The sequence below is a fragment of the Vipera berus genome (assembly GCF_964194415.1).
Source record: "Vipera berus genome assembly, chromosome: Z".
NCBI classification, from domain to species: domain Eukaryota; kingdom Metazoa; phylum Chordata; class Lepidosauria; order Squamata; family Viperidae; genus Vipera; species Vipera berus.
In genome coordinates, this window is record NC_138205.1 from 2,422,017 (window position 1) to 2,449,671 (window position 27,655).

The 27,655-nt window shown below is 49.6% G+C and overlaps 1 protein-coding gene across 3 annotated transcripts in view; it reads left to right on the top strand.

Annotated features, from left to right (window-relative positions):
* Positions 1–27,655, top strand: part of LOC308678524 (chromodomain-helicase-DNA-binding protein 3-like) — a 104,004-nt gene that overhangs the window by 45,777 nt on the left and 30,572 nt on the right. For all 3 annotated transcript variants that reach the window (XM_081345750.1, XM_081345749.1, XM_081345751.1), the window contains exons 11-23: positions 639–850; positions 1,553–1,684; positions 4,268–4,367; positions 4,841–5,032; positions 9,575–9,775; positions 11,194–11,331; positions 11,468–11,589; positions 13,532–13,705; positions 16,715–16,856; positions 18,657–18,788; positions 22,795–22,912; positions 25,484–25,608; positions 25,898–26,129. In XM_081345750.1, coding sequence (XP_081201876.1) covers positions 639–850; positions 1,553–1,684; positions 4,268–4,367; positions 4,841–5,032; positions 9,575–9,775; positions 11,194–11,331; positions 11,468–11,589; positions 13,532–13,705; positions 16,715–16,856; positions 18,657–18,788; positions 22,795–22,912; positions 25,484–25,608; positions 25,898–26,129 — 2,020 coding nt within the window. The remainder of the gene's footprint in view (positions 1–638; positions 851–1,552; positions 1,685–4,267; positions 4,368–4,840; positions 5,033–9,574; positions 9,776–11,193; positions 11,332–11,467; positions 11,590–13,531; positions 13,706–16,714; positions 16,857–18,656; positions 18,789–22,794; positions 22,913–25,483; positions 25,609–25,897; positions 26,130–27,655) is intronic.

The window sequence follows — 27,655 nt, forward strand, 5'->3', positions numbered from 1 at the left end:
TGGGTGTGTTGTTTCCTTCCTGGTCATTCCTTAATTAGCCTGTCGTGACGTGTTTGTTTCTCTGTGTCGGTAGTTCCTTAATTGGGAAATGGTTTACTTCTCGACTGTTGGCCTAACGTTAATCTCGGTGTGAACCGTTGCTCCTCATCGGGGCGTTGATTGCTGTCAGGTGTTCCCGTCTTTTGGTTTCCTAAAGGGAACCAACCACTAACTCGGGCCAAGAAATCAAATCCCGTCGGTGGCTGATCAAGTGGTTGCTTTGACTGTTGTCGCCAGGGTCTGCTGGGGGTGGGGGTGAGGGGGGCGCAGTTGTTGAGTTTTGTCTTTGGGGTTTTACTTCCGTAAGACGCCTGGAAGACAACGGGGGACGAGTCGGGCGGCCCCGTAAATTTTCTCCCATTAAAAAAACAAACAAAAACGAATAGCGATGTCGAAAACGGGGCTCGTCAAAGGCCGGAGAAAAACGGGCTCCTAAACCGTGGAGAAAGCGAGTTTCTCAAGGGCGGGCGGTAAGCCGGCACCTCGGTCTTCGTGTCTGCAGATTGGGTATCCCCGGATGAAAAGCGGGTTTGGAGCGGCGGTTGCCCTCCTTCGGACGGCTGACCTCTCCTGCTCTGCCCTCTCCCTCCCCATCCCAGCTGGAGATCTTCCACTTGGTCATGTACAGAAACTATCAGCGGAAGAACGACATGGACGAGCCCCCCCCCTTCGACTACGGCTCCGGCGACGACGACGGCAAAAGCGAGAAGCGGAAGAACAAGGATCCCCTCTACGCGGAGATGGAGGAGAACTACTACCGCTACGGCATCAAGCCCGACTGGATGACCATCCATCGGGTGATAAATCACAGGTCGCTGGAAGCCTCAGCGTGTTTTTGGGTTGTTTTTTTTTGATCTTTTTTATCCCACTTTTAGTACTTTATAAGTCACACTCCTGTCTCCTATTATCACAACAACAACCCTGTGAGGTGGGTTGAGCAGAGACAAAGTGGCAAGCCCAATGTACACCTAGTCGCTTTTCTTGCTTAAGGCGGGACTGGGACTGACCGTCTCCTGGTGATTGGCCCAGAGTCACCCAGCCGGCTTTCGTGCCTAAGGCGGGACTAGAACTCACCGTCTCCTGGTGACTGGCCCAGAGTCACCCAGCTGGCTTTCGTGCCTAAGGCTGGACTAGAACTCACCGTCTCCTGGTGACTGGCCCAGAGTCACCCAGCTGGCTTTCGTGCCTAAGGCGGGACTAGAACTCACCGTCTCCTGGTGATTGGCCCAGAGTCACCCAGCCGGGTTTCATGCCTATGGCTGGACTACAACTCGCCGTCTTCTGATTTCTACCCTGGTGCCTTTCCCTCCTGTCCAAATCCTTTGATTCTTACACAGTGGTGGTGGTGTTTTTTTAGTTTGTTGCATTCAGACTCACAATGAGAAGCATTTAACTTTGCGGGTGTTGCTTAACAATGTCTTAACAATGACTCCTAATACTTTCTGTCTCTCTGTCTCTGTCTCTGTCTCTGTCTCTCTCTCTCTCTCTCATCACCTGCATTGACCGCATGCAGCATTGACAAAAAGGGCGTCTATCACTATCTGGTGAAGTGGCGGGACCTTTCCTATGACCAGTCCACCTGGGAGGAAGACGAAATGGCTATCCCCGAGTACGAGTACCACAAGCAGGCCTACTGGTCACACAGGTAAAGTGGTGTGTGTGTGTGTGTGTGTGTGTGTGTGTGTGTCTGTGATTGGGGAGTACGTAACGCCTGGAGGCCAAAACGTATGAAGGGCGGTTGCAGGAATTGGGTCTGGCCAGTCTAGAGAAAAGAAGGACTTAGGGCTGACATGTAAACATGCCATATACAACGTATGTATATATTTACACCCTTACATATGAATACACATAAATATTAATCGCAGAGAACAGCATTTCACAGCCTTGTCCACCTTAAGATGGGTGGACTTCAGCTCCCTAAGAATTCCCCAGCCAGCTTCCCCCCCCCCCACACACACACACACTTTGCTGAAGTCAAGTTATATTACGTCTACCGCATTCCCATCATCTATTAAGGAAGTTACTTAGGTATTAAGGAAGTTACAAAAAATGTGGTAAAGATAGTCCAGCCACGTCTCTTCCAGTATTTGAGGGGCTGCCACAAAGAGGAGGGGGGGGGGTGTCACAAAACAATGGTTGGAAACCTATCAAGGAGAGAAGCAACCTGGAATTAAGGAGAAACTTCCTGACAGGGAGGACAATCAGCCAGTGGAACAGCTTGCCACCAGAAATCGTGGGCGCTCCATCCCTGGAGATTTTTAAGAAGAGACTAGACAGTCACTTGTCTGAGATGGTATAGGTTCTCCTGCTTGAGCGGGGGGCTGGACTAGAGGACCTCCAAGGTCCCTTCCAACTTCTATTCTGTTCTGTTCTGTTCTATTCTATTCTGTATTTTATTATTCTATATTCTATTCTGTTCTGTATATTATTCCATTCTATTCTATTCTGTATTTTATTATTCTATATTCTATTCTATTCTTTTCTGTCCTATCCTATCCTATCCTATCCTATTCCTATTCTAAATTCTATTCTATTTCTATATTATTATTCTATTCTGTTCTGTTCTGTTCTGTTCTGTATCCTATCCTATCCTATCCTATCCTATCCTATCCTATCCTATCCTATCCTATCCTATCCTATCCTTATTCCTATTCCTATTCCTATTCTAAATTCTATTCTATGTCTATTTCTATTTCTATATTATTATTCTGTTCTGTTCTGTTCTGTTCTGTTCTGTTCTGTTCTGTTCCATTCCATTCTCTGATACCGTGTTTCCCAGAAAATAAGTCTTACATTAATTTTTGCTCCAAAAGACACATTAGGGCTTATTCTCCAGTTAGGTCTTATTTTGGGGGAAATACGGTATACTAAATAATAAATAAATAAATAATAAATAAACCTTTTATTGTCAAAGTACAACATGTGTACATTGAGATTAGCTGAGCCTCCCCCCCCCGTGCTCTCTTCCCCCCAACACACAGTGACAACAAACCCTCCATCCCACCACACTATGTGAGCCAACTACACCACACACCGGCCTCCCAAGTCAATTCTGCCTAAGATTGTGTCCCATTTAAAAGCCTAACAGCCCACGGATAAAAGCTATTTTTCAGCCAGCACCTGGCTGACAATCTTAACTGGGGCTTCTTTTTGAGGTAGGGCTTATATTACGAGCATCCTGAAAAATCACGCTAGGGTCTCTTTTCCGGTTAGGTCTTACTTTGGGGAAAAAAGGGTAGCAGTCTTCCAATATTTGAGTGGCTGCCCCAAAGAAGAGTGGGGGGGGGGGTTTCGACTTATTCTCCAAAGCCCCCGAAGGCAGGAGAAGAAGCAACGGATGGAAACGAATCGAGGAGAGAAGCAACCTGGAACTCGGGAGAAATATCCTAAAAGTGAGGATAATTAACCTGGCTTAACCGCGGCCGTCCAACATTGGAGGGGCTGCCGCAGAGAAGGGGGACAGGAAGCGATGGAGGGAAAGGAGAGAAGCAACCTGGAACTAAGGAGAAACTTCGTGACATCGAGGAGAATTAACCAGGGGAACTGCTTGCCACTAGAACTTGTCGGTGCTCCACCGCCGGAGGTTTTTAAGAAGAGACTGGAAAGCCATTTGCCTGAAGGGGTGTAGGGACTCCTGCTTGGACTAGAGCAGGGGTCCCCAACCTCGGCAACGTGAAGACCTCCCAGAATTCCCCAGCCAGCAGCATACTCATTGTGGCCCCGCTTACTCTCTTATAATCCCTTCCTCTCCAATCTCCGAGCTCTAAGGGATAGGAGGGGGGGGGAAACAAAACCACAGGCATGGCTGGCTGGGGAATTCTGGGAGTTGAAGTCCACAGGTCTTCCAAGTTGCCAAGGTTGGGGAGCCTTGGACTAGATGACCTCCAAGGTCCCTTCCAGCATTATTATTATTATTATTATTATTATTATTATTATTATTATTATTATTATTATTATTATTATTATTGTTGTTGTTGTTGTTATTGTTATTGTTGTTATTGTTATTGTTGTTATTGTTATTATTATTATTATTATGACTATGATTATTATATTAGACAACCCCTTGTCTGAAGTGGTCTAGGGGTCTCCTGCTGGAGCAAGGGCTGGACTAGAAGACCTCCCAAGCCCCCTCCCAGCTCTGTTCTGGTTCCGATTCCGAGTCGTGGACCTTAGTAGCAGCTTCTGTGGGGCAACTTAAGACCCTCTTTTCTCTCCTCCTTATAACCAGAGAACTAATTATGGGCGAAGATCCGGCCCAGCCCAGGAAGTACAAGAAAAAAAAGAAGGAGCTGACCTCGGACGACCCCCCGACCTCTCCCACCAATGACGTGAGTTCCAGGGGGGGGGGAACCCAGGTAGTCCTCGGCTTTACGACCACAGCCCTCAGCTCCACCTTTTCCGGCCATCGAGTGGGTTGCCGGACTTGCTCCACCAATCCCTGCAGTTGTTAAGTGAGCAACGCCGCGATTGTTAAAGCGAAGCCGGATTCCTCTCGCCTTCCCCCCGCCGCCCCTCCCCCCCTTTGACTTGGAGGTCGCAGAAAGGGATCGGGGGACCCCCGCTGTGACCGTCCTAGCTCTGATCCGGTTGCCGCGGGTTTGGGATTTTGACCGCCTGACCGTGGAGAGGCGGCGAGGGTCATCGGTGTGGAGAAACGGCGACGCGGCGCTTTTGCCCGCCTCCTCCTCCCCAGGGGCGTCGCACCTCGGGACGGTCGCAAGTCGAGGACAAAATAAGGGAGCCGAGCCGGGCTGTCTGGGTTCCCTGTTCTCAAGTGGACCCTCCCCTCTCTTCCCCGCAGCCGACGGTGAAGTACGAGAGCCAGCCGCGGTTCATCACCTCCACCGGGGGGACGCTGCACATGTACCAGCTGGAAGGGCTGAACTGGCTGCGCTTCTCCTGGGCCCAAAGCACCGACACCATCCTGGCGGACGAGATGGGCCTCGGCAAGACCATCCAGACCATCGTCTTCCTCTACTCGCTCTACAGGGAGGTGAGGCGGGGGGGGGGCTGGACTCGGGCCCCGGGGCCTCTTTCGAGGGGGGTCCGGACATAAAATGCGGCTCTTTCTCTCTCTCTTGTGTCTTTCTCTTTCTCCCTTTCCCTCCCTCTCTTTCTCTCCCTTATTCTGTCTCTCTTTTTCTCTCTCTCTCCCTTTCTCTCTCTTTTTCTCTCTCTTTCTTCCTTTACCGCTCTCTCTTTCTCTCCCTTTCTCTCTCTCTCTTTTTCTCTCTCTTTCTTCCTTTACCGCTCTCTCTTTCTCTCCCTTTCTCTCTCTCTCTTTTTCTCTCTCTCTCCCTTTCTCTCTCTTTTTCTCTCTCTTTCTTCCTTTACCGCTCTCTCTTTCTCTCCCTTATTCTCTCTCTCTTTTTCTCTCTCTCTCCCTTTCTCTCTCTTTTACTCTCTTTCTTTTTCTTTCTCCCTTTCCCACTCTCTTTCTCTCCCTTATTCTCGCTCTCTCTTTTTCTCTCTTTCTCTCCCTTTCTCTCTCTCTTTTTCTCTCTCTTCCTTTCCCGCTTTCTCTTTCTCTCCCTTATTCTCTCTCTCTTTTTCTCTCTTTCTCCCTTTCCTGCTCTCTTTTTCTCTCCTTTATTCTCGCTCTCTCTTTTTTTCTCTCCCTTTCTCTCTCTTTCTTCCTTTCCTGCTCTCTCTTTCTCTCTCTTTCTTCCTTTACCGCTCTCTCTTTCTCTCCCTTATTCTCTCTCTCTTTTTCTCTCTCTTTCTCCCTTTCCCACTCTCTCTTTCTCTCTCTTTCTCTCTCTCTCTTTTTCTCTCTCTCTCCCTTTCTCTCTCTTTTTCTCTCTCTTTCTTCCTTTACCGCTCTCTCTTTCTCTCCCTTATTCTCTCTCTCTTTTTCTCTTTCTCTCCCTTTCTCTCTCTTTTTCTCTCTTTCTTTTTCTTTCTCCCTTTCCCACTCTCTTTCTCTCCCTTATTCTCGCTCTCTCTTTTTCTCTCTTTCTCTCCCTTTCTCTCTCTCTTTTTCTCTCTCTTCCTTTCCCGCTTTCTCTTTCTCTCCCTTATTCTCTCTCTCTTTTTCTCTCTTTCTCCCTCTCCTGCTCTCTTTTTCTCTCCTTTATTCTCGCTCTCTCTTTTTTTCTCTCCCTTTCTCTCTCTTTCTTCCTTTCCTGCTCTCTCTTTCTCTCTCTTTCTTCCTTTACCGCTCTCTCTTTCTCTCCCTTATTCTCTCTTTTTCTCTCTCTCTTTCTCTCTCTTCCTTTCCCACTCGCTCTCTCTCTTTTTCCCTTTCCCACTCTCTCTCCCTTATTCACTCTCTTTCACCCTTTCCTGCTCTCTCTTTCTTTCTTTCTTTCTTTCTTTCTTTCTTTCTTTCTTTCTTTCTTTCTTTCTTTCTTTCTTTCTTTCTTTCTTTCTTTCTTTCTTTCTTTCTTTCTTTCTTGTCTCTCTGTCTCTCTCTCTCTCTCTCACACACACACACACACTGAGAGGCTCGTTCATGGAATCCATTGGGAGTCCGGCTTGTGCCATTCCCTGCCCTTTCGTCTTTCATTCCCCCCCCCTTTTCGCTCCCCCCCTCCACATCACGGCCGTTTCTCTTACGCAGGAAGAGGTTTTCTCTTTCCTGACCCGATTATGCCCGGTTCCCACCCGCCACTCCCTGGCCCCTGCCAACTGGCCGCGTGTTCGAATTCTCCCCGCGCGACTCTGCCTCTCTGCCTGGGCCAGACCTGGAGAGGCCTCCGTGTTGCGCCCCACTTGCCTTCCCTGGCCAGAACAGCCTCCAAGGGGGGGTGTTGTGTGTGTGTGTGTCTTAGCTTTGCCAGCACACTTGGCTGAACCACTCAAGCTGCAGGCTCTTTACAAAGATGAAAAGCAGTGTCTCTCTGTGTGTGTGTGCGTGTGTGTGTGTTGTGTGTGTGTGTGTGTGTGTGATTTATCTCTGCTGGAGCCCAGCAGCTGATAACTTCTAACGGCTCCAGCTGCTGCTGCTTGAGCCGGAGATAAACGGGATTTGCTGCTTTCCTCTTTCCTCTCCCGCTCTAGAGAGCAAGACGAGACTCTCAAGGAAAAAAATGACATTTGCAGCAAGAAAGCCTTGGCTCCCCCCTCACACACACACACACACACACCCCTGGGGAACAAAACCTATTTGCACACCCGCTTTTTGTGTGCGTGTGCGCCGGTGTGCGCCTCCAGGAATCTCCTTTTCCCCAGAGGGGACGCGCGCTGCCTTACGAGGCTCCCGGTGGCGTCGCTGCGCACAACCGGGGTTTCCTCCCGTCCTACCCCCCCCCCAGCCTGATGTTGGTTTGTAAATCTTTGCGGGGGGGGAGTTACGTTTGTCCCCCGCTTTCTGGCACAGACGCTGCTGTGAGCGAAGCCTCGTCGCGGGCGCGTCCGCTGCGGGCAGGAGGGCCCATCCGCGAAAACAGCTGCTCTTCCCGCCTGGGAACAGCTGCCGCAGCTGGCAGTCTGTCAGTGATCCCAGCAGAGCCGCAAGGAGAAACCTGGCTCGTTCTGGCGTCCTGCTATGTTTTAATTTTTTTATTTTGGGGTTTTTTGTTTTTATGAATGGAGCTGTCTTGGCCTAGGCCGGAGCCGAAAGCGAAACGGGCTGAGAATCGCTGCGTGGTGCCGAGTCAGGCCCAGAGGCAGCCGGGGTGGGTGGTGTGTGTGTGTGTGCGGGGAAACGTGGTCGCCTTCCCTGATGATAGACCGGCGAGTTTATTGCTTGATATCTCTCAGAACTTTTTAACCCGCCCGTTTCTCTCGCATGGGGGGGGTGTCCCCTGGGTGGCGGGCAATTTTATTTGATTTTAGAAAATGTTATCTCGTCGCCTGCTCGGACGCGGCGGCACCAGGCAGGAGAAGGAGCAACGGATGGAAATGGTTAACCCAGGAGAGAAACAAGCTGGAACTAAGGAGAAATGTCCTGAGAGTTAGAACCGTGGGCCAGTGGAACAGCGGGCCACCGGAAGTGGTGGGTGCTCCATCGCTGGAGGCTTTTTTTAAAGAAGAGGCTGGCCAGTCATTTGTTTGAAACGGGATAGGGTTACCTGTCTGAGCCGGAGGTTAGACCAGATGATCTCCAAGGTCCCTTCCGAGTCTGTTATTCTATTATTCTTTTTTTTCTTCCTTCCTTCCTTCCTTTCTTCCTTCCTTCCTTCCTTCCTTCCTTCCCTCCCTCCCTCCCTCCCTCCCTCCCTCCCTCCCTCCCTCTCTCTCTCTCTCTCTCTTTCTCTTTCCTTCCCTCCCCTCTCCAAGACTGGAAGTTTTTAAGAAGAGACTGGACAGCCATTTGTCTGAAATGGGTTAGGGTTTACTGCCTGAGCAGGGGGTTGGACTAGATGACCTCCAAGGTCCATTCCAACTCTTCTGCTTCTTGTTGTTGTTGTTAATACAGGTGTTCTCGGCTTACGACCACAATTGAGCCAACACACTTCTGCCGTTAAGCGAAACGTTTGTTAGACTGAGCCCTGCGCCCCCTTTTCACGACTTTTTCTTGCCACACTGGCTAAGGGAATCACGGCAGCGGTGAAGTTAGTAACACGGGTCGTTACTTTGCCAGTCAGAAGGTGGCAGAAGGGGACCACGTCTCACGCACGCACGCACACACACACACACCCTGGGGACACTGCAGCTGTCGCAAATCCGAATCCATTCCTAAGCATCTTAAATTTTGATCCCATGGCTGCAGGGACGCCCCGACGGTCATTAAGCGTAAAAAACGGGTCACCCAGCCCTTCCCTCCCCCCCCCCGATCCCGTCATAAATAAATGAACTCCAGAAGCGGTGAATGCTCCAACACTAGAAGTTTTTAAGAAGAGACTGAACGGCCCTTTGTCTGCAGTGGTCTAGGGTTTCCTGCCTGAGCGGGGGGGTTGGACTAGATGACCTCCAAGGTCCTTTCCAACTTGATGGTGATGATGAAATGGTAGAGGGTTTCCTGCCTGAGCAGTGGGGTCGGACTAGATGACCTCCAAGCTCCCTTCCAACTTGATGGTGATGATGAAATGGTAGAGGGTTTCCTGCCTGAGCAGGGGGGTCGGACTAGATGACCTCCAAGGTCCCTTCCAACTTGATGGTGATGATGAAATGGTAGAGGGTTTCCTGCCTGAGCAGGGGGGTTGGACTAGATGACCTCCAAGCTCCCTTCCAACTTGATGGTGATGATGAAATGGTAGAGGGTTTCCTGCCTGAGCAGGGGGGTTGGACTAGATGACCTCCAAGGTCCCTTCCAACTTGATGGTGATGATGAAATGGTAGAGGGTTTCCTGCCTGAGCAGGGGGGTCAGACTAGATGACCTCCAAGGTCCCTTCCAACTTGATGATGATGATGAAATGGTAGAGGGTTTCCTGCCTGAGCGGGGGGGGGGGTCAGACTAGATGACCTCCAAGGTCCCTTCCAACATCATCATCATTATTATTATTATTATTATTATTATTATTATTATTATTATTATTATCATTACTATTATTATTATTATTATTATTATTCTGTTGCAAGTCGGAGGAGCAGCTGCAGCTCATCCCCGATCCGCTGTTCTCCTTTTTTCCCCCCTCCCCACCCACCCAGGGCCACACCAAGGGTCCCTTCCTGGTCAGCGCCCCCCTGTCCACCATCATCAACTGGGAGCGGGAGTTCCAGATGTGGGCGCCCAATTTCTACGTGGTGACCTACACGGGAGACAAGGACAGCCGCTCCATCATCCGGGAGAACGAGTTTTCCTTCGAGGACAACGCCATGAAGGGCGGGAAGAAAGCCTTTAAAATGAAGGTAAGTAAAGGGAGATTTATTTTATTTTATTCTATTCCTCCTCTTTACACACACACACACACACACACACACACACACACACACACACACACACGGGTTTGGCCCTTTTGCCCAAGAGACGCGGCTGTGTGTTCGACAGAGCCAGGCAGGGCTATCGGTTTGTGTTGATTTTTTTCCGGGCCGGCCGCAGTCCTGGGCAACCTGGCTTAAGGGAAATAAGCCCTCAATCAAGGTCACCTCTGTCTCTTCTGTCTCTCCCCTCCCCTTGTCGAGGGGACCGTCGACATTTTAAGTTCATTCTGGGTTGGTGGGTTTGGTTTTAAGTTGGTTTATTTGCATCCTGCCTTATTTTTTTTTACAAATGACTCGTGAGCAGAGCCAACACATCTTCCGCCTCCTGTTTTACCCACAACAATAACAACAACAACAACCCCGTGAGGCGGGTGGGGCTGAGAGGGAGACTGGCCCAAAGTCAACCAGCTGGAGGCGGGACTAGAACTCCCCGTCTCCTGGTGATTGGCCTAATATCACCCAGCTGTCATTCACGTCTAAGGCCGGACTAGAACTCCCCGTCTCCTGGTGATTGGCCTAATATCACCCAGCTGTCATTCACGTCTAAGGCCGGATTAGAACTCCCCGTCTCTTGGTGATTGGCCCAAAGGCACCTAGTTGCTTTCATGCCTAAGGCAGGACTAGAACTCACCGTCTCCTGGCGATTGGCCCAAAGTCACCCAGCCGGCATTCATGGCTAAGGCGAGACTAGAACTCACCATCTCCTGGGGATTGGCCCAAAGTCATCCAGTTGCTTTCATGCCTAAGATGGGACTAGAACTCCCCGTCTCCTGGTGATTGGCCTAATATCACCCAGCTGTCATTCACGTCTAAGGCCGGATTAGAACTCCCCGTCTCTTGGTGATTGGCCCAAAGGCACCTAGTTGCTTTCATGCCTAAGGCAGGACTAGAACTCACCGTCTCCTGGCGATCGGCCCAAAGTCACCCAGCCGGCTTTTATGCCTAAGGTGGGACTAGAATTCCCCGTCTCCTGGCGATCAGCCCAAAGTCACCCAGTTGCTTTCATGCCTAAGGCGGGACTACAACTCCCCGTCTCCTGGCGATCGGCCCAAAGTCACCCAGTTGCTTTCATGCCTAAGGCGGGACTACAACTCCCCGTCTCCTGGCGATCGGCCCAAAGTCATCCAGCCGGCTTTCATGGCTAAAGCAGGACCGGAACGCGCAAATTCCCTCGTTCTGGCCTGGTGCCTTAACTCCCCCTAGACCCAACTGAGTAAGAGGGTTGTGTTTTTGTGTGTGTGTGTGTGTGTGTGTGTGTGTGAAAGGCCTGTGGAATCCAAGTCTGACCTCTTGCGGACTAGCGGAGCTGTTGACCGCCGTGTCCCCCCCTCTGTCCCTCTGCCCAGAGAGAAGCTCAGGTGAAGTTCCACGTCCTCCTGACCTCCTACGAGCTGGTCACCATTGACCAGGCGGCCTTGGCCTCCATCCGGTGGGCCTGCCTGGTCGTCGACGAAGCCCACCGGCTCAAGAACAACCAGTCCAAGGTGAGGGTGGCGGCTTCGCGGCGGGCTGAGGGGAGGGGAGGGAGAGGAAGAGGAGGAGGTAAAGATGACCGCCGGGCCTTCAGCGTCTCCCCTCCCCCCCATACACCCACCCACCCACCCCCACTCTCGATTTCAGTTCTTCAGGGTGCTCAACGGTTACAAGATCGACCACAAGCTGCTGCTGACGGGGACCCCCTTGCAGAACAACCTGGAGGAGCTCTTCCACCTGCTGAACTTCCTCACCCCGGAGAGGTTCAAGTACGCCGCGCTTCCTTCCCCCGGGGCTTTCAAAGGCGGTCGTGGACGATGGGCCCGGGAGTGTTCGCTCTTGGCGCTCTTTTCGGCGGGCCACTTGGCTCCTCCGCTGATTTCCCCCGTTTTTTAAAAAAATCTACCTTGAGGATTTATTTATTTAGTCCAGGGGTCTTCCAACGTGGCCCTTTGATGACTTGTGGACTTCAACTCCCAGAATTCCTCAGCCACCCTGGCTGGCTGAGGAATTCTGGGAGTTGAAGTCCGCAAGTCTTAAAAAGGCCAAGTTGGAAGACCCCTGCTTCTGGACTTCAGCTCCCAGAATTCCTCAGCCAGGCACGCTGGTTGAGGAATTCTGGGAGTTGAAGTCCGCAAGTCATCAAAGGGTCATAGTTCCTTCACACTGGCTGAGGAATTCTGGGAGTTGAAGTCCACAAGTCATCAAAGGGTCATAGTTCCTTCACACTGGCTGAGGAATTCTGGGAGTTGAAGTCCACAAGTCATCAAAGGGTCATAGTTCCTTCACACTGGCTGAGGAATTCTGGGAGTTGAAGTCCGCAAGTCTTAAAAAGGCCAAGTTTGAAGACCCCTGCTTCTGGACTTCAGCTCCCAGAATTCCTCAGCCAGGCACGCTGGTTGAGGAATTCTGGGAGTTGAAGTCCGCAAGTCAGCAAAGGGTCATAGTTCCTTCACACTGGCTGAGGAATTCTGGGAGTTGAAGTCCACAAATCATCAAAGGGTCATAGTTCCTTCACACTGGCTGAGGAATTCTGGGAGTCCACAAGTCATCAAAGGATCATAGTTCCCTCACGCTGGCTGAGGAATTCTGGGAGTTGGAAGTCCACAAGTCATCAAAGGGCCACGTTGGAAGACCCCTGCAGTAGTCCATCAATTTGGAAACAGTGAAGTTTCCACCTAACCCCGTGGTCTTCCAACTTGGCAACTTTTAAGACTTGTGGACTTCAGCCACCGGTTCCGTGGAGCCCCAGCGGTTGGGGGCTTCTATCCCAGAGGATGCAGGGGCGTTCTTGCCGAGAAAACCACCTGGATACCTTTGCAACCCCTGAAGCGTACCTGCAAGAGCCGTCTCCTGGGTTGTGTCACCCTGGGATGTGTGCAAGCAATGCAAGGCGGTGGTGGAGTTGGGAAAACTTACAACAAGTCGTTTCTCTGCTTTGTGTCTGGCAAAACGGCTCCCTCTCTTGGCCAGACTGGGTATTGCCAACGTTCTGGTGTTTTGATTTTGTTTTTCCTTTCGACTCGCCTTCTCATGTTGATAGTCCTGAAGATCCTTTTTTTTTTTTTTTCTTCTCCTCTTGGGAGATTGAGGCGTTGCAGCAATTTGCTTAAAAACCCTGACACACACACACACACACCCCGAAAACAAAACAAAAAAGGTAAAATTCAGAGCACGACTTGCTTAACAACCGCCTCGCTTACCCAAGCGATCCCAATTGCGGGTCGTAAATCAAGGAGGAACCGCTACACAGGCGGCCTTCCTAGCGACGAGCCCGAAATTTACGTCGCTAACCGAAACGTCGGTTCGGCGAGGTTTACTGCATTTTACGAATTTTTTTTTCTTTGCCACGGTTGTTAAGTTGAACCGTGGCAGCGCTTTTAAGTTAGCAAGACGGTTGTTAAAATAACTTCGCTTGCCCAAGCGGGGTCACACACACACACACACACACACACACACACACACACACACACGGGACGCTGCGACCGTCATAAATACGAGCCGTCTGAATTTTGATCCCGCGACCGCAGGGTCGTCGGTGTGTGAAAAACAGTCAGGAGTTCCCTTGTTTTCAGCGCCCCGTTGTGAGCAGTCGCTAAATGAGCTGCCGTAAGTCGAGGACTCGCCCGTGTGGCATTTTGCCCCCCAGTTCTCCACCCGTAACCAGGATTGTGTGTCTCTGTGTGTGTGTGTCTCTCTCTCTCCGCCCAGCAACCTGGAAGGCTTCTTGGAGGAATTTGCTGACATCTCTAAGGAGGATCAAATCAAAAAGCTCCACGATCTGCTGGGTCCTCACATGCTGCGACGGCTGAAAGCCGACGTCTTCAAGAACATGCCGGCCAAGACGGAGCTGATCGTCCGGGTGGAGCTGAGCCCCATGCAGAAGTACTTGGGAAGGGGGGCGCGGAGCGGCCTCGAAGGCCTTTCGGGGGAGGATTCGTGGTTTTGGGGGGGCTTTTTTTCCCTTTCGTCCTCAAGTCCCAAAGGTCCCTCTTTTTTTTTTCTTTTTTCTTTTTTTTCTTTTTTTTCTTTTTTTTTCTTTTTTTCTTTTTTTTCTTTTTTTTCTTTTCTTTTTTCTTCTCTTTTCTCTTTTTTCTTTTTCTTTTTCTTTTCTTTTCTTTTCTTTTCTTTCCATTCCTTTCCTTTCCTTTCCTTTTTTCTTTTTTCTTTTCTTTTCTTTTCTTTTCTTTTTTCTTTTTTCTTTTTTCTTTTTTCTTTTTTTTTCTTTCCTTTCCTTTCCTTTCCTTCTTTTCTTTCCTTTTCTTTTTTCTTTTTTCTTTTTTCTTTTTTCTTTTTTCTTTTTTCTTTTTTTCTTTTCTTTTCTTTTTTTTCTTTTTTCTTTTTTCTTTTCTTTTCTTTTCTCTTTTCTTTTTTCTTTCTTTTCTTTTCTTTTCTTTTCTTTCCTTTCCTTTCCTTTCCTTCTTTTCTTTCCTTTTCTTTTTTCTTTTTTCTTTTTTCTTTTTTCTTTTTTCTTTTTTTTCTTTTCTTTTCTTTTTTTTTCTTTTTTCTTTTTTCTTTTTTCTTTTTTCTTTTCTTTTCTTTTCTTTTCTTTTCTTTTCTTTTCTTTTCTTTTCTCTTTTCTTTTTTCTTTTCTTTTCTTTTCTTTTCTTTTCTTCTTTTCTTTTCTCTTCTTTCCTTTTCTTTTCAAAAGGCAGTTGGACTTGCCTGTTTTTGTTTTTGTTTTTCTCCTTTTAAAAGGTTTCTTCACTTCTCCTCTCGGGAGGCTCCTGAACTTCCAGGCAGGAAGAAGCTTCTCGGAGGAGAAGGGAAACGTTTTCGAAGGGGGGAAAAAAGAAAGAAACAGGAAAGGCCCGGTTGCTTTTTAGAAGGAGAAAAAAAAGCAAAGACCTTTGGAGATTTCTTTTTTCTTTTCTTTTTTTTTAGGGCCCAGGGGGTCTTTGGAAGTAAGGTGGGAGTGAGTTTCCAGGTGTCGGTGAAGTTTTGTGCAAAAGGAGCAGGAGTTGGTTGAGCTGCAGAGGCGATGGGGAACTTTTGGACTTTGGCACGTCAGAAATGCAGAAAAGGGCTTCCCTGAACTGTACTGGCTCTCTTTCCCTTTCTCTTTCTCTCTTTCTCTCTCTCTCTCCCTTTCTCTTTCTCTCTTTCTTTCTCTTCCTCCCTCTCTCTTTTTCTTTCTCTCCCTTTTTCTCTTTCGCTCCATCTCTCCCCCTCCCCCCGCCCTTTCTCTTTTTCTCTTTTTCTCTCTTTCCATCTCTTTCTCTCTCTCCCCCTCCCTCTTTCTCTTTTTCTCTTTCTCCCTCTTTTTCTTTCCCTTTTTCTTTCCATCTCTTTCTCCTCTCTCTCTTTCTCTGTCCCCTTCCCTCCCTCTTTTTCTTTTTCTTTCTCCCTTCCTCTCTTTTTCTGTCTCCCTTTTTCTCTCTCTCTCCCCTTCCCTCCCTCTTTTTCTCTTCCTCCCTCCCTCTCTCTTTTTCTCTCCCTTTTTCTTTCTCTCTCTCCCTCCCCCTCCCTCTTTTTCTCTCTCCCTTTCTCTTTCTCTCTTTTTCTTTCTCTCTTCCTCCCTCCCTCTCTCTTTTTCTTTCTCTCTCTCTCTCTCCTCGCTCTCCCTTTCTCCTTCGACACCCCCCCCCCTAGAAGTTGTGTGACAGGGACCCTTCTCTCCTGCGGCCTGTGGAGCCTGTGAGAAGAGCGCGGGCAGGCTCCCACGATTTTCGGAGGCCTCGAAAGGCCCCGCGTGTCAGCCAGAGCGCTGTGGCGTTGCCACCTGCAACACGCGTGTCACGGGTTTGCCGTCAGGACCGGCTGAGTCAGGCTTCAAATGCTAAAAAAATGCGACACATTAGCTTCTGGCAAGACCGATTATTATTTATTTATTTTTGGAGAGGGATTCATTGGGCATAACTCACTCTGTGTGTGAGAGTGAGTGTGTGCGTGTGCGTGTGGGTGTGTACACAATCTATTTAACCAAGCCAGCTAGGGACCTAGCAGCTGTATTTACATGTCGCGTGATACGGTGGCTGGGGTTGAGGATACTGAATGAACCCCCAAAGTGGATCAACTCAGTAACTAGGTCAGACATGTCAAACACAAGGCCTGGGGGCCAGATCCGGCCCGCGAAGTGGTTTCGTGCGGCCCGCGAAGCCATCCTGGAAACAGTGAGGGAACGGCCCCCGCTGCCTTGGCCCTGGCCCAGAGACCCTCCTCCCGCCAGAGACCCCCAGATCTGTCCCACTCCTGCCCAGGCCCCCATAGGCACCCTTGATGCAAACGATGTAGAGCTGGCCACGCCCACCCAGTAGGCCATACGCACTCTAGCCACGCCCACCCAGTAGGCCACGCCCACCCTGGCCATATCCACCCCGGCCCCCTGAGGGCAACCGCAATGCTGATGCGGCCCTCCATGAAATTGAGTTTGACGCCCCTGAACTAGGTGAACAATGTCACAATCTAGCTGTGGGGATTCCCCCCACCCCACCCCACCCCGAAAGTTATTTTTTATTTTATTTTATTTTATTTTAATCCCATTTATATCCCGCCCTTCTCCGAAGACTCAAGGCGGCTTACAATCTAAGAAGCACAAATCAATGTGCTTAGCAATAGCCTTCATTCTATGTATAGGCCTGCTTGTTAGGGCTTTCACACACACACCCCCAAGCGGCATTATTACAAAGTCATCTTAATTGCCCCCAACAATCTGGGTCCTCATTTTACCTACCTGGGAAGGATGGAAGGCCGAGTCAACCTTGAGCCTGGTGGGACTCGAACCTGCACTAATTGCAGGCAGCTGGTGTTACTTAAGGAGGCCTCAGCCCACTGCTCCACCCAGGCTCCTGCTTCTGTGGGAAAAGTGGACGATAGCATCTCTTCCAAGGCTTTTCCCCTTTTCCTGGTTTTTTTTTTTTTTTGAACTCTAACCCTACTTTTCCCCCAACTCAGGAAATATTACAAATACATCCTGACTCGCAACTTTGAGGCTCTGAACTCGCGTGGCGGCGGCAACCAGGTCTCCTTGCTCAACATCATGATGGACCTGAAGAAGTGCTGCAATCACCCCTACCTCTTCCCCGTGGCTGCCATGGTGCGTTGGCCGGCTCAGCGGGTACCAGGGGAGGACCTCGGGGGTGGGGTGGGGGGGTGGGAAATCAGGGCAGTTTGCTTGGCTTGGCAGGAGTGCCCCACACCCCGGGGAGAGGAATCGTGGCCTTTTTGCTAATAGCCCTACCCGGGATGGGCAAAAGAAAACTGGCGGATAAGCTTGGAGATTTCCACTTCATCTTCTAGGAAGGCAAGAGGATATTGGTAGTAGCTCAGCGTTGGGGTCCTCTCTGAGCTGGGTGGCTTTCCGGCAGACACTTCGTGACCCAACTAGGTGACATCGTCGGTGCTGGAAGGGAGGAGGAGGAGGAGGAGGAAGAGGACAATGAAAACTGTGGGGTCCTTGGTGCTCTCTGAGCTTGGCTGTTTCCTTGCAGACGTTTCATGACCCAACTAGGGAACCTCATCAGTGCTAGAAGGAAAGGAAGGAAGGAAGGAAGGAAGGAAGGAAGGAAGGAAGGAAGGAAGGAAGGACGGACTGTGGGGTCCTTGGTGCTCTCTGAGCTAGGCGGTTTCCTGGCAGACGTTTCATGACCCAACTAGGGAACATCATCAGTGCTAGAAGGAAAGGAAGGAAGGAAGGACTGACTGACTGTGGGGTCCTTGGTGCTCTCTGAGCTGGGGGCTTTCCTTGCAGACGTTTCATGACCCAACTAGGCAACATCAGCAGCGCTAGAAGGGAGCGGGCTTTGCTCTCCGTTTGTGCACCAGTGGCTCAGTCTGTCAAGTCTTCTCAGTGGTTCTCTGATCAGGCTGCTGTTCCCTCTTGGATTGTTGGTCTGAATTGGTGCTTCCTGGCTGAAGGTATTGCTTACTGCTTGAACGTTGCTCTGGTACCAGTCGTGGGGCTAATCTCTGCTTAGCTGGGTCTTGACTGCTGGCAGAGTCCTCCTGAGAGACGGTTGGGGTAGTTCCCAATCAAGGAACAACACCCCCCCACACACACACACCCTTCCAAGAAGGCTCCCACCAACACTGGGACATAAACAAGAGAGCAAAACCAGCTTCCTTCCAGCACTGATGAGGTTCCCTAGTTCGGTGACGAAACGTTTGCAAACCGCCAAGCTCAGAGAGCACGAGGACCCCAGAGTTGTCGACCACCACCACCACCTCCTCCCTCTTCCTCCTCCTTTTCTCCTCCTCCTCCTCCTCCTCCTCCTCCTCTTCTTTTCCTCCTCCCCCTGTCCTCCTCCTCCTTCCCCTCCCTTCTAGCCCTGATAATGTTCCCTAGTTGGGCCATGAAATGTCTGCAAGGAAACCACCAAGCTCAGAGAACACCAAGGATCCATTAGTTCTCCTCCCTCCTCCTCCTCCTCCTCCTCCTCCTCCTCCTCCTCCTCCTCTTCTTCTCCTTTTCCTCCTCCCCCTGTCCTCCTCCTCCTCCTCCTCCTCGCACACTCCCTTCTAGCACTGATGATGTTGCCTAGTTGGGCCATGAAATGTCTGCCAGGAAACCGCCCAGCTCAGAGAGCACCAAGGACCCCACAGTCCCCCTCCTTCCCTCCTCAGCCTCCTCCTCCTCCTCCTCTCCTCCTCCTCCTCCTCCTCCTCCTCCTCCCTGCAATCCCTTCCAGCACCGAGGAGGTTCCCTAGTTGGGTGACGAAACGTCTGCAAACCGCCAAAGCTCAGAGAGCACCGAGGACTCCTCGCTTAATCTGGGGGGGGGGGGCGGCACGACAGATCCTTTCCCTCCTTCTCCGAAAACGCAAACCAAGAGCCCGTGGTCCGTTCTCCCCCCCCCCCCCGCCACGGCGTTTGACCGCTGTCTTCTGGTCCTGGCAGGAGTCTCCCAAGCTGCCCAGCGGCGCCTACGAGGGGGGGGCCCTCATCAAGGCCTCGGGCAAACTGATGCTCCTGCAGAAGATGCTGAGGAAGCTGAAGGAGCAGGGGCACCGCGTGCTCATCTTCTCCCAGGTAAAAAGGGGCTCGGGGATGGGGGGGTGGCGGAATCGGCGGTCTTTTGGGGGTGGGGTGGGGGTGACAGCCCTTGCCAGAAAAAAATCACCCCACCCTCGCTGACCCGGTAGAAGGCCGAGGCCCTAGAAAGAAGGGCAGAGGAGAGCAGCGAAAATGATCAGGGGTCTAGAGGCCAAATTGTCCGGGGAATGGCTAAGCTTGGGGTCTCCAAACTTGGCAAATTAATAATAATAATAATAATAATAATAATAATAATAATAATAATAATAATAATAATAATAATAATAATAATAATATAATAAAAATAATAAAAATAATAATAATAAGAAGAATAGTAGTAGTAGTACTAGTTGGAAGGGATCTTGGAGGTCATCTAGTCCAACCCCCTGCTCAGGCAGGAAACCCTATACCATTTCAAACAATTGGCTGTCCAGTCTCTTCTTGAAAACCTCCAGGGTTGGAGCATTCACCATTTCTGGAGGCAGGTTGTTCCACTGGTTAATTGTTCTAACTGTCAGGAAGTTTCTCCTTAGTTCTAGGTTGCTTCTCTCCTTGATGAGTTTCCATCCGTTGCTTCTTGTCCTGCCTTCAGGGGCTTTGGAGAATAGCTTGACTGCCTCTTCTTTGGGGCAGCCCCTGAGATACTGGAAGGCTGCTATCATGTCACCCCTCACCCTTCTCTTCATTAGACGAGACATACCCAATTCCAGCAACCGTTCCCTATATGTTTTAGCCTCTTGAAGACTTGTGAGAGGAGGAGGAGGAGGAGGAGAATTGAGGGGTCCTTGGTGCTCTCTGAGCTGGGCAGTTTCCTTGAAGACATTTCATGACCCAACTAGGGAACCGCATCAGTGCTAGAAGGGAAGGGAAGGGAAGGGAAGGGAAGGAAGGAAGGAAAGAAGGAAGGAAGGAAGGAAGGAAGGAAGGAAGGAAGGAAGGACGGACTGACTGTGGGGTCCTTGGTGCTCTCTGAGCTGGGCAGTTTCCTTGGAGACGTTTCATGACCCAACGTCATCAGTGCTAGGAGAGAGAGGTATTTGCTTTCTCTTTATATACCAGTGGCTTGCTCTGTCCGTGTCGATGTTAGTGGTGGGAGTTCCTCAGGGCTCCGCCAAGACCCCTCCTAACAATACTGACAAGGCACTATTACAAACAGAGAGCAAACCCCACTCCCTGCTTGCACGGATGGCGTTCCCTAGTTGGGTCACGAAACGTTGGCAAGAAGACCACCCAGCTCAGAGAGCACCAAGGACCCCACAGTCCTCCTCCTCCTCCTCCTCTGCCTCCTCTTCCTTCTCCTTCCTCTTCTCCTCCTCCTGCTTCTCCTCCAACCCTACTTCCTCCTAGCACTGATGACGTTCCCTAGTTGGGTCACGAAACGTTGGCAAGAAGACCACCCAGCTCAGAGAGCACCAAAGACCCCACAGTCCTCCTCCTCCTCCTCCTCTCCTCCTCTGCCTCCTCTTCCTTCTCCTTCCTCTTCTCCTCCTCCTCCTCCTCCTGCTTCTCCTCCAACCCTACTTCCTCCTAGCACTGATGACGTTACCTAGTTGGGTCACGAAACCTCTGCAAGGAAACCGCCCCCCTTTTTTTATTTTACACCATCTGCTGAGTATTTTCAAGGTAGACTCATTAATCCGACCCATTGACAGTTTTGCCTTTCGCTTTTTAAAGGGCGGCTTCGGTCGAGGCGATGAGCTTGTCCGGGGAGGGAGGTTGTCAGGAAGAGTGCGCTGGCCCTGTCAGGTTCATTATCTCTGGGAAACGAGACTTTGTAACCGTCAAAGGCTATCGGCTCTACTAATGGAGCTCTCCTTCGGAGTCGCCTTATTAGGAGAACAGCCGGGACCGTAAATAACAGGAGGGCCGTTTCGGGTTCTTTCTCCTGCTTCAAGTCCGTTGGGAGCTGCAGAAAAATCTCGGCGTTGGGCAATTTGTCAGAAAATAACCCTTTGGGTCTAGCCAGGGTGACTCTGAATTGCTCTCGAGCACATTCGTGCTCCCTTACTAGGAACTGGCCTTACTAGGAACTGCTTCCATCTTGCCACGATATCTGTAATACCCTCAAACATACACATCTGCCTATCCCAGGTCCTTGGGAAGGACTCGATAGGTAGACAGAAATGCCAAATCGAATCTGAACATCTGGATGACTGCGATGATCATTAATAATAATAACGATGATGATGACGATGATGGAAGTGATCTTGGAGGCCATCGAAACTGCGTGATTATGGATGAAACGCGTAACAGTGATACCCATTGTCATCGGGGCCACTGGGAACCATGTCCCAAAACTTTGCAAAATACATCAAGAAATTGCAGCTTCCTGCAATCACTCCAGCAAAGCTACAAAAAAACTGGGCTACTCGGAACATCTTACATTTTAAGGAGATACCTGGTTGATCCCTAGGATGCTGGCAGCAACCCGTCAGCGCCAGTCAATTTGAGTCTTCAGTTGACTGAGTTTCATGTTTTATGAATAAAAGTTTTATAAAATAATAATGATAATGATGATATAATAATAATAATAATAATTAATAATAATAATAATAATAATAATAATAATAATAATAATAATAATAATAAGAAGAAGAAGAAGAAGAAGAAGAAGAAGAAGAAGAAGAAGAAGAAGAAGAAGAAGAAGAAGAAGAAGAAGAAGAAGAAGAAAAAGAAGAAGAAGAAGAAGTAGTTGAAAGGGACCTTGGAGGTCATCTAGTCAAACCCCCTGGTCAGGCAGGAAACCTGTAGTATTTCAGATAGCCTGGAGACAGAAACATGAAGAACAGCTGCAGGAAGTGGGTATGTCTAACATAACAAAGGGAAGGATTAGGGGTGACATGATAGTCTTCCAATAGTTGAGGGGCTGCACCCCCAAAAGAGGAGGGGGTCCACCTATTGTCCAAAGCACCAGAAGACAAGAGAAGAAACTGAATGGAAACTAGTCAAGGAGAGAAGCAACCTGGAACTAAGGAGAAACTTCCTAACAGTGAGGACAATTAACCGGTGGAACTGCTTGCCACCAGAAGTTGTGGGTGCTCCAACACTGGAAGTTTTCAAGAAGAGATAGGACAAGCATTTCTTTGGAATGTATATAGGGTCTCCTGCTCAAGCAGGGGGGGTTGGACTAGATGACCTCCATGGTCCAACGCTGTTATTGTGCTAGTGGAACCACTTGCCTCCAGAAGTTGTGGGCGCTCCATCGCTGGAGGTTTTTAAGGAGAAATTGGACAACTATTGGTTTGAAATGGCAGAGGGTCACCTGCTTGAGCAGGGGGTTGGACTAGAAGACCTCTGAGGTCCCTCCCAACGCTGTTATTCTATTGTTGCACGTTTTCTCGAAAACCGGCCAGCTCTCTTATGGAGTCACGGCTAGAGAATAAAAAAAAAGCTTTTTGAAAGACGAGACACGGGTAGCCATCATCTTAACGAGCACAATTGGGACCAGGATGTCTTGTTACTAAGCGAGACGGCTGTTAAGCAAGTCGCCCAATTTTACGGTCTTTTTTGCCATCGTTGTTAAGTGAATCATGCGGTTGTTAAGCGAATCCCGTGGCTGTTAACGCCAGCCCAGCTTCCCACGCCGAGTTTGCTCGCTGTCAGAAGCTGGTTGGGAAATGGGTCGCAAATGGGGATCGCGTGACCCAGGTTGCCACGCATGTCAGTAAATTAAAAGTCAGTTGCCAAACCTCTGAATTTTGATCACATGACCACGTGGGAGGGGGAAGCTGCCCGCATCGGTTGCAAGTGTGAAAAATGGTCGTAAGTCGCATTATTTTATGGCTCTGATGTAAGTTTGAACCGTCGGCAAACGAGTTTTTTGGGGGTTTTTTTGTAAACTGAGGCCTAATTGTACTTTCATTTTTCTTGAGACGCAAAGGGGGGTGTCACGTTCTCACGACCGGGTGGGGGGTGTTCAACATGCCTTCTGACTGAGTCTTGCTGACCGTGTGTGTGTGTCTGTGTGTGTGTGTGTGTATGTGTGTGTGTGTGTCTTTTCCAGATGACCAAAATGCTGGACCTGCTCGAGGATTTCCTGGACTACGAGGGCTACAAGTACGAACGGATAGACGGTGGCATTACCGGCGCCTTGCGGCAAGAAGCCATCGACCGGTTTAACGGTGAGTACGGAGGCCGCTCGAGGTGGACCGTATGGAGTCAGGACGATGGGTTTTCTCTCTCTTTTTTAGACCTGGTTTGCTGCAGCAAGCAAGCAGTGGCCAGCCAGAATTTTCCGACAGCGTTCCGAATATTGTCCCAGGAGGCACCTGGACTTCCTTGTTAGGCATCGACATACGCCACCCGGTATCAAGGATGCAGCTGTAGAGGTGGTCAACAATAGTATGAAGTATCTGGGGGGGGGAAGCAGATAACTCACAATTTGACTTGGTCTCTCCACACGTCACCCTTAGTGAAGCGTGCAAACCGGCGCCTGCATTTCTTGCGTCGGATGAGGGGAGCACGTCTTTCTCCTCCCATCCTGGCCACTTTTTAACCGAGCCACGGTTGAAAGCATTTTAACAAACCGCATCACTGTCTGGTTTGCCAGCGGCAGGGCCTCGGATAGAAAGTCCACCTGGAGAGTTGCAGATGACACCAAGCTGGCAGGAATAGCCAACCCTCCAGGAGATAGGCTCAAGATACAGGAGGATCTGGACAGACTTGAACCCAGGGCCCTATCTAACAAAATGAAATTCAGTGGTGAAAAAAAGTAAGGTTCTCCATTTAGGCAAGAGAAACCAAATGGACAGGGATGGGATAGGTGGTATCTGGCTAAGTAGTAGCAACTGTGAGAGGGATCTTGGAGTCCTAATGGACGATCACTTAAATAGGAGCCAGCCGTGTGCTGCAGCTGCCAAAAAAGCCAACACAGTGCTAAGCTGCATTAACAGAGGGATAGAATGAAGATCAGGTGAAGTATTAATACCACTTTACAACGCCTTGGTAAGGCCACACTTGGAACACTGCATCCTTTGGTCACCATGATGTAAAAAAGATGTTGAGACTCTAGAAAGAGTGCAGAGAAGAGCAACAAAGAGGATCAGGGGACTGGAGGATAAAACATACAAGGAACGGTTGCTGGAATTGGGGATGTCTAGTTTAACGACGAGAAGGACGAGGGGGGACATGAGAGCAGTCTTCCAACATCTCAGGGGCTGCCCCAAAGAAGAGGGAGTCAAGCTATTCTCCAAGGCACCTGAAGGTAGGACAAGAAGCAATGGATGGAAACTAATCAAGGAGAGAAGCAACCTAGAACTAAGGAGAAATTTCTTGAAAGTTAGAACAATTAACCAGTGGAACAACCTGCCTCCAGAACTTGTGAATGCTCCAACACTGGAAGTTTTTAAGAAGAGACTCGACAGCCCTTTGTCTGAAATGGTCTAGGGTTTCCTGCCTGAGCAGGGGGTTGGACTAGATGACAATCAAGGTCCCTTCCAACTTTATATTATTATTATTATTATTATTATTATTATTATTATTATTATTATTATTATTATTATTATTATTATTATTATTATTGTGGTAAGGAGAGCTGAGAATATCATAGGAAGCTCACTTCCTGGTATTCAGGACGCTGTTTATAAGCATTGCTATGTGCTTAGAGCTCAAACCGTTGTTAGAGACCCACACACAAACACCCACTTTACGGTCTGTTCCTGTTGCTCCCCTCCGGGAGGAGGTTTCAAAGTATTTATAGCGGGACTACCCAATTCTGTAATAGCTTTGCTGCCTACGCCATCTGTCTGGTAAACTCGCAAGATTCCTTTTTCTCACCATGCACATGTATGCATAAGCCAAACTAGACTGTGTTGTTTCTCTGTGTCCTATAATATAGGTGGGTATATGCGTAATTCTGCATTCACTTATTTTTCTCATATTTATGTAGTGTCTATTGGAGGTGGTGACTCCTTTGAGAGCTGAATGCAACGAGGTTTCATTTTGACGTATGCCAATTAGTGTACATTCAAAGTGACAAAGTCATTCTTCTATTCTGTTTCTTTGAAGACGTTTCACTTCTCATCCCAGAAGCTTCTTTGGCTCTGACCGGAGGGTGGGAAAATGGAAGGATTTATACTCCTTGCAGACAGCTGGTCATTTGCCTTCTTTTAGAGAGACTTTGAGGCCACTTGGAGGTTTACCTGTGTCCTCAGTTGTCCCAAAGGCGCTTTTTCCAGGAGGCAACTGGACTTTCTTTGTTTTCCTTTGAAGAGGTTTCGGTTCTCATCCCAGAAGCTTCCTCAGGTTCTGAGTGAATGGTGGGGAGTGGAAGGATTTATATTCCTTGCAGACAGCTGGTAATTTGCATTTTTTTAGAGAGCTCTTGAGGCCACTTGGAGGTTTACCTGTGTCCTCAGGGTTACCTGAGCGGTGCAAATGGGTGTGGAGCCTTCTTGGCTGCCGGATGTTTTTCTGCCCTGGGTCCCTTCCTTGTTGGGGATGAGTCCGTGTAGTCTGCAACTCAAGCCGAAGCCCAGATGGTTCCTGTAGTTTGCCGTGTTTTCTGGAAATCCGTTCACACTCCGGCACCCTTCGAAGGGTGTCCATCCCAAAGCGCAGAGCTAAACGTCCGTGGAGATTCTCAGTCGTACAGCTCATGGACGCGCGTCTTTATTCCGAATATCGACCATTTCACCTTTTTTTTATTTTTCCTCCTCTCCGTCACTCACCCAACCGTTCCTTTTTTTTTCCAGCTCCCGGAGCCCAGCAGTTCTGCTTCCTGCTCTCGACGCGAGCGGGCGGCCTGGGCATCAATTTGGCCACAGCCGACACCGTGATCATCTTCGATTCCGACTGGAATCCCCACAACGATATCCAGGCAAGTCTCCCTCTCTGTTACGAAGAGCCCGCAGGCCTGAGGGAGATCCTTGGCCGATCAGCTCAGAGCTTTTTCCCTCAGGATCCTTCACTCTCTTGTCCCAACCCGCCTCACAAAGTGGGGGGGGGGAAGAGGAGATGGAAGGAAGCGTAGAGGTGTTCGCCATCTTGAGTTCTTTACAAACAACGAGAAAGGCAAGTATAAAACAAATCAAAGACAGGCGTAAATGAATTAATTTGAGTCGCCTTCGTCTCTCGTCTCTCTCCCCCCCCCTCCACCCCACTTTTAGGCCTTCAGCAGGGCTCACCGTATCGGCCAGGCGAACAAAGTCATGATCTACCGCTTCGTCACCCGGGCCTCGGTGGAGGAACGGATCACCCAGGTGGCCAAGCGCAAGATGATGCTGACTCACCTGGTCGTCCGTCCCGGGCTGGGCTCCAAGTCGGGGAGCATGTCCAAACAGGAGCTGGACGACATCCTCAAATTTGGCACGGAGGAGCTCTTCAAGGACGAAAACGAGGGTGAGAGGACCACGAGGGGGTTACTGTGTAACGGGGAGAGCCCCTCAGGAGATGTAATGGCAGTAGTCCAACCTCCTTGGCCTGATGGAAACCTTGAGAGAGTAAACAGTCCAGAAGAGCCTTGAAGACCGACAGTCCTCAACTCACGATCGTTCGGAGCTACAACGGCGTTTAAAAAAGGGGGCTCGTGACCGTTTTTTTTTTTTTACCCTGGCGGCATTCCCCGCGGTCACGTGGTCAAAATTTGAATGCTTGGCAACTGGCAGGTACTTATGACGGTTGCAGTGTCCTGGCGGGTGGGGGGGTGTCACCTGATCCGCTTTTGTGAACTTCTGACAAGCAAAGTCAACGGGAGAAGCTGGTTTCAGTCAACAGTTGTGTTATTCCAGGGGCCTTCAAATTTGGCCCTTTGATGACTTGTGGACTTCAACTCCCAGAATTCCTCAGCCAGGGACTGCCTGGCTGAGGAATTCTGGGAGTTGAAGTCCACAAGTCATCAAAGGGTCATAGTTCCCTCACGCTGGCTGAGGAATTCTGGGAGTTGAAGTCCACAAGTCATCAAAGGGTCATAGTTCCCTCACGCTGGCTGAGGAATTCTGGGAGTTGAAGTCCACAAGTCATCAAAGGGTGATAGTTCCCTCAGGCTGGCTGAGGAATTCTGGGAGTTGAAGTCCACAAGTCATCAAAGGGTCATAGTTCCCTCACGCTGGCTGAGGAATTCTGGGAGTTGAAGTCCACAAGTCATCAAAGGGTCATAGTTCCCTCACGCTAGCTGAGGAATTCTGGGAGTTGAAGTCCACGAGTCATCAAAGGGTCACAGTTCCCTCACGCTGGCTGAGGGATTCTGGGAGTTGAAGTCCACAAGTCATCAAAGGGTCATAGTTCCCTCACGCCGGCTGAGGGATTCTGGGAGTTGAAGTCCACAAGTCATCAAAGGGCCAAGTTTGAAGGCCCCTGTGTTACTTGCTTCTCAGCTGCACTGATTCAGTTGACAACTGTGGCAAGAAAGGTCAGAAAATGGGGCAAAGTTTAAAAACCGCCTCACTTAACAACGGAAAACTGGGGCTCAGTTGTGGTGGTAAGTTGAGGGCAACCTGTACTGCTCTATTTATTTATTTTTTTCGCCGCTTACTTTGTGTGGTTTTTATCTTTGTTGTTGTGCTGTTCCTCCGCATCTGCTTGTGTAAGTCATCAAAAGACTTACAGTTTAGGGCAGTTTAAAAATATTTTTAATAAATAAAGAACAAGAACGACACCAAACGGGAGTTGGACCTCCGCTATACAGCAGTGGAGCTAATACAGTTGGTCCTCAGCTTAACAACCACAGTTGAACATTTATGTTGCTAAGCGAGACATTTGTGAAGTGAGTTTTGCCCCATTTGAAGACCTTTTCTTGCCGCTGTTGCTAAGCGGACCACTGCAGTTGTTAAATTAGTGACACGGTCATTAAACGAATCCGGCTTCCCCATTGACTTTGCTTGTCAGAAGGTCGTAAAAGGGGATCACGTGACGCCGGGACCCTGCAA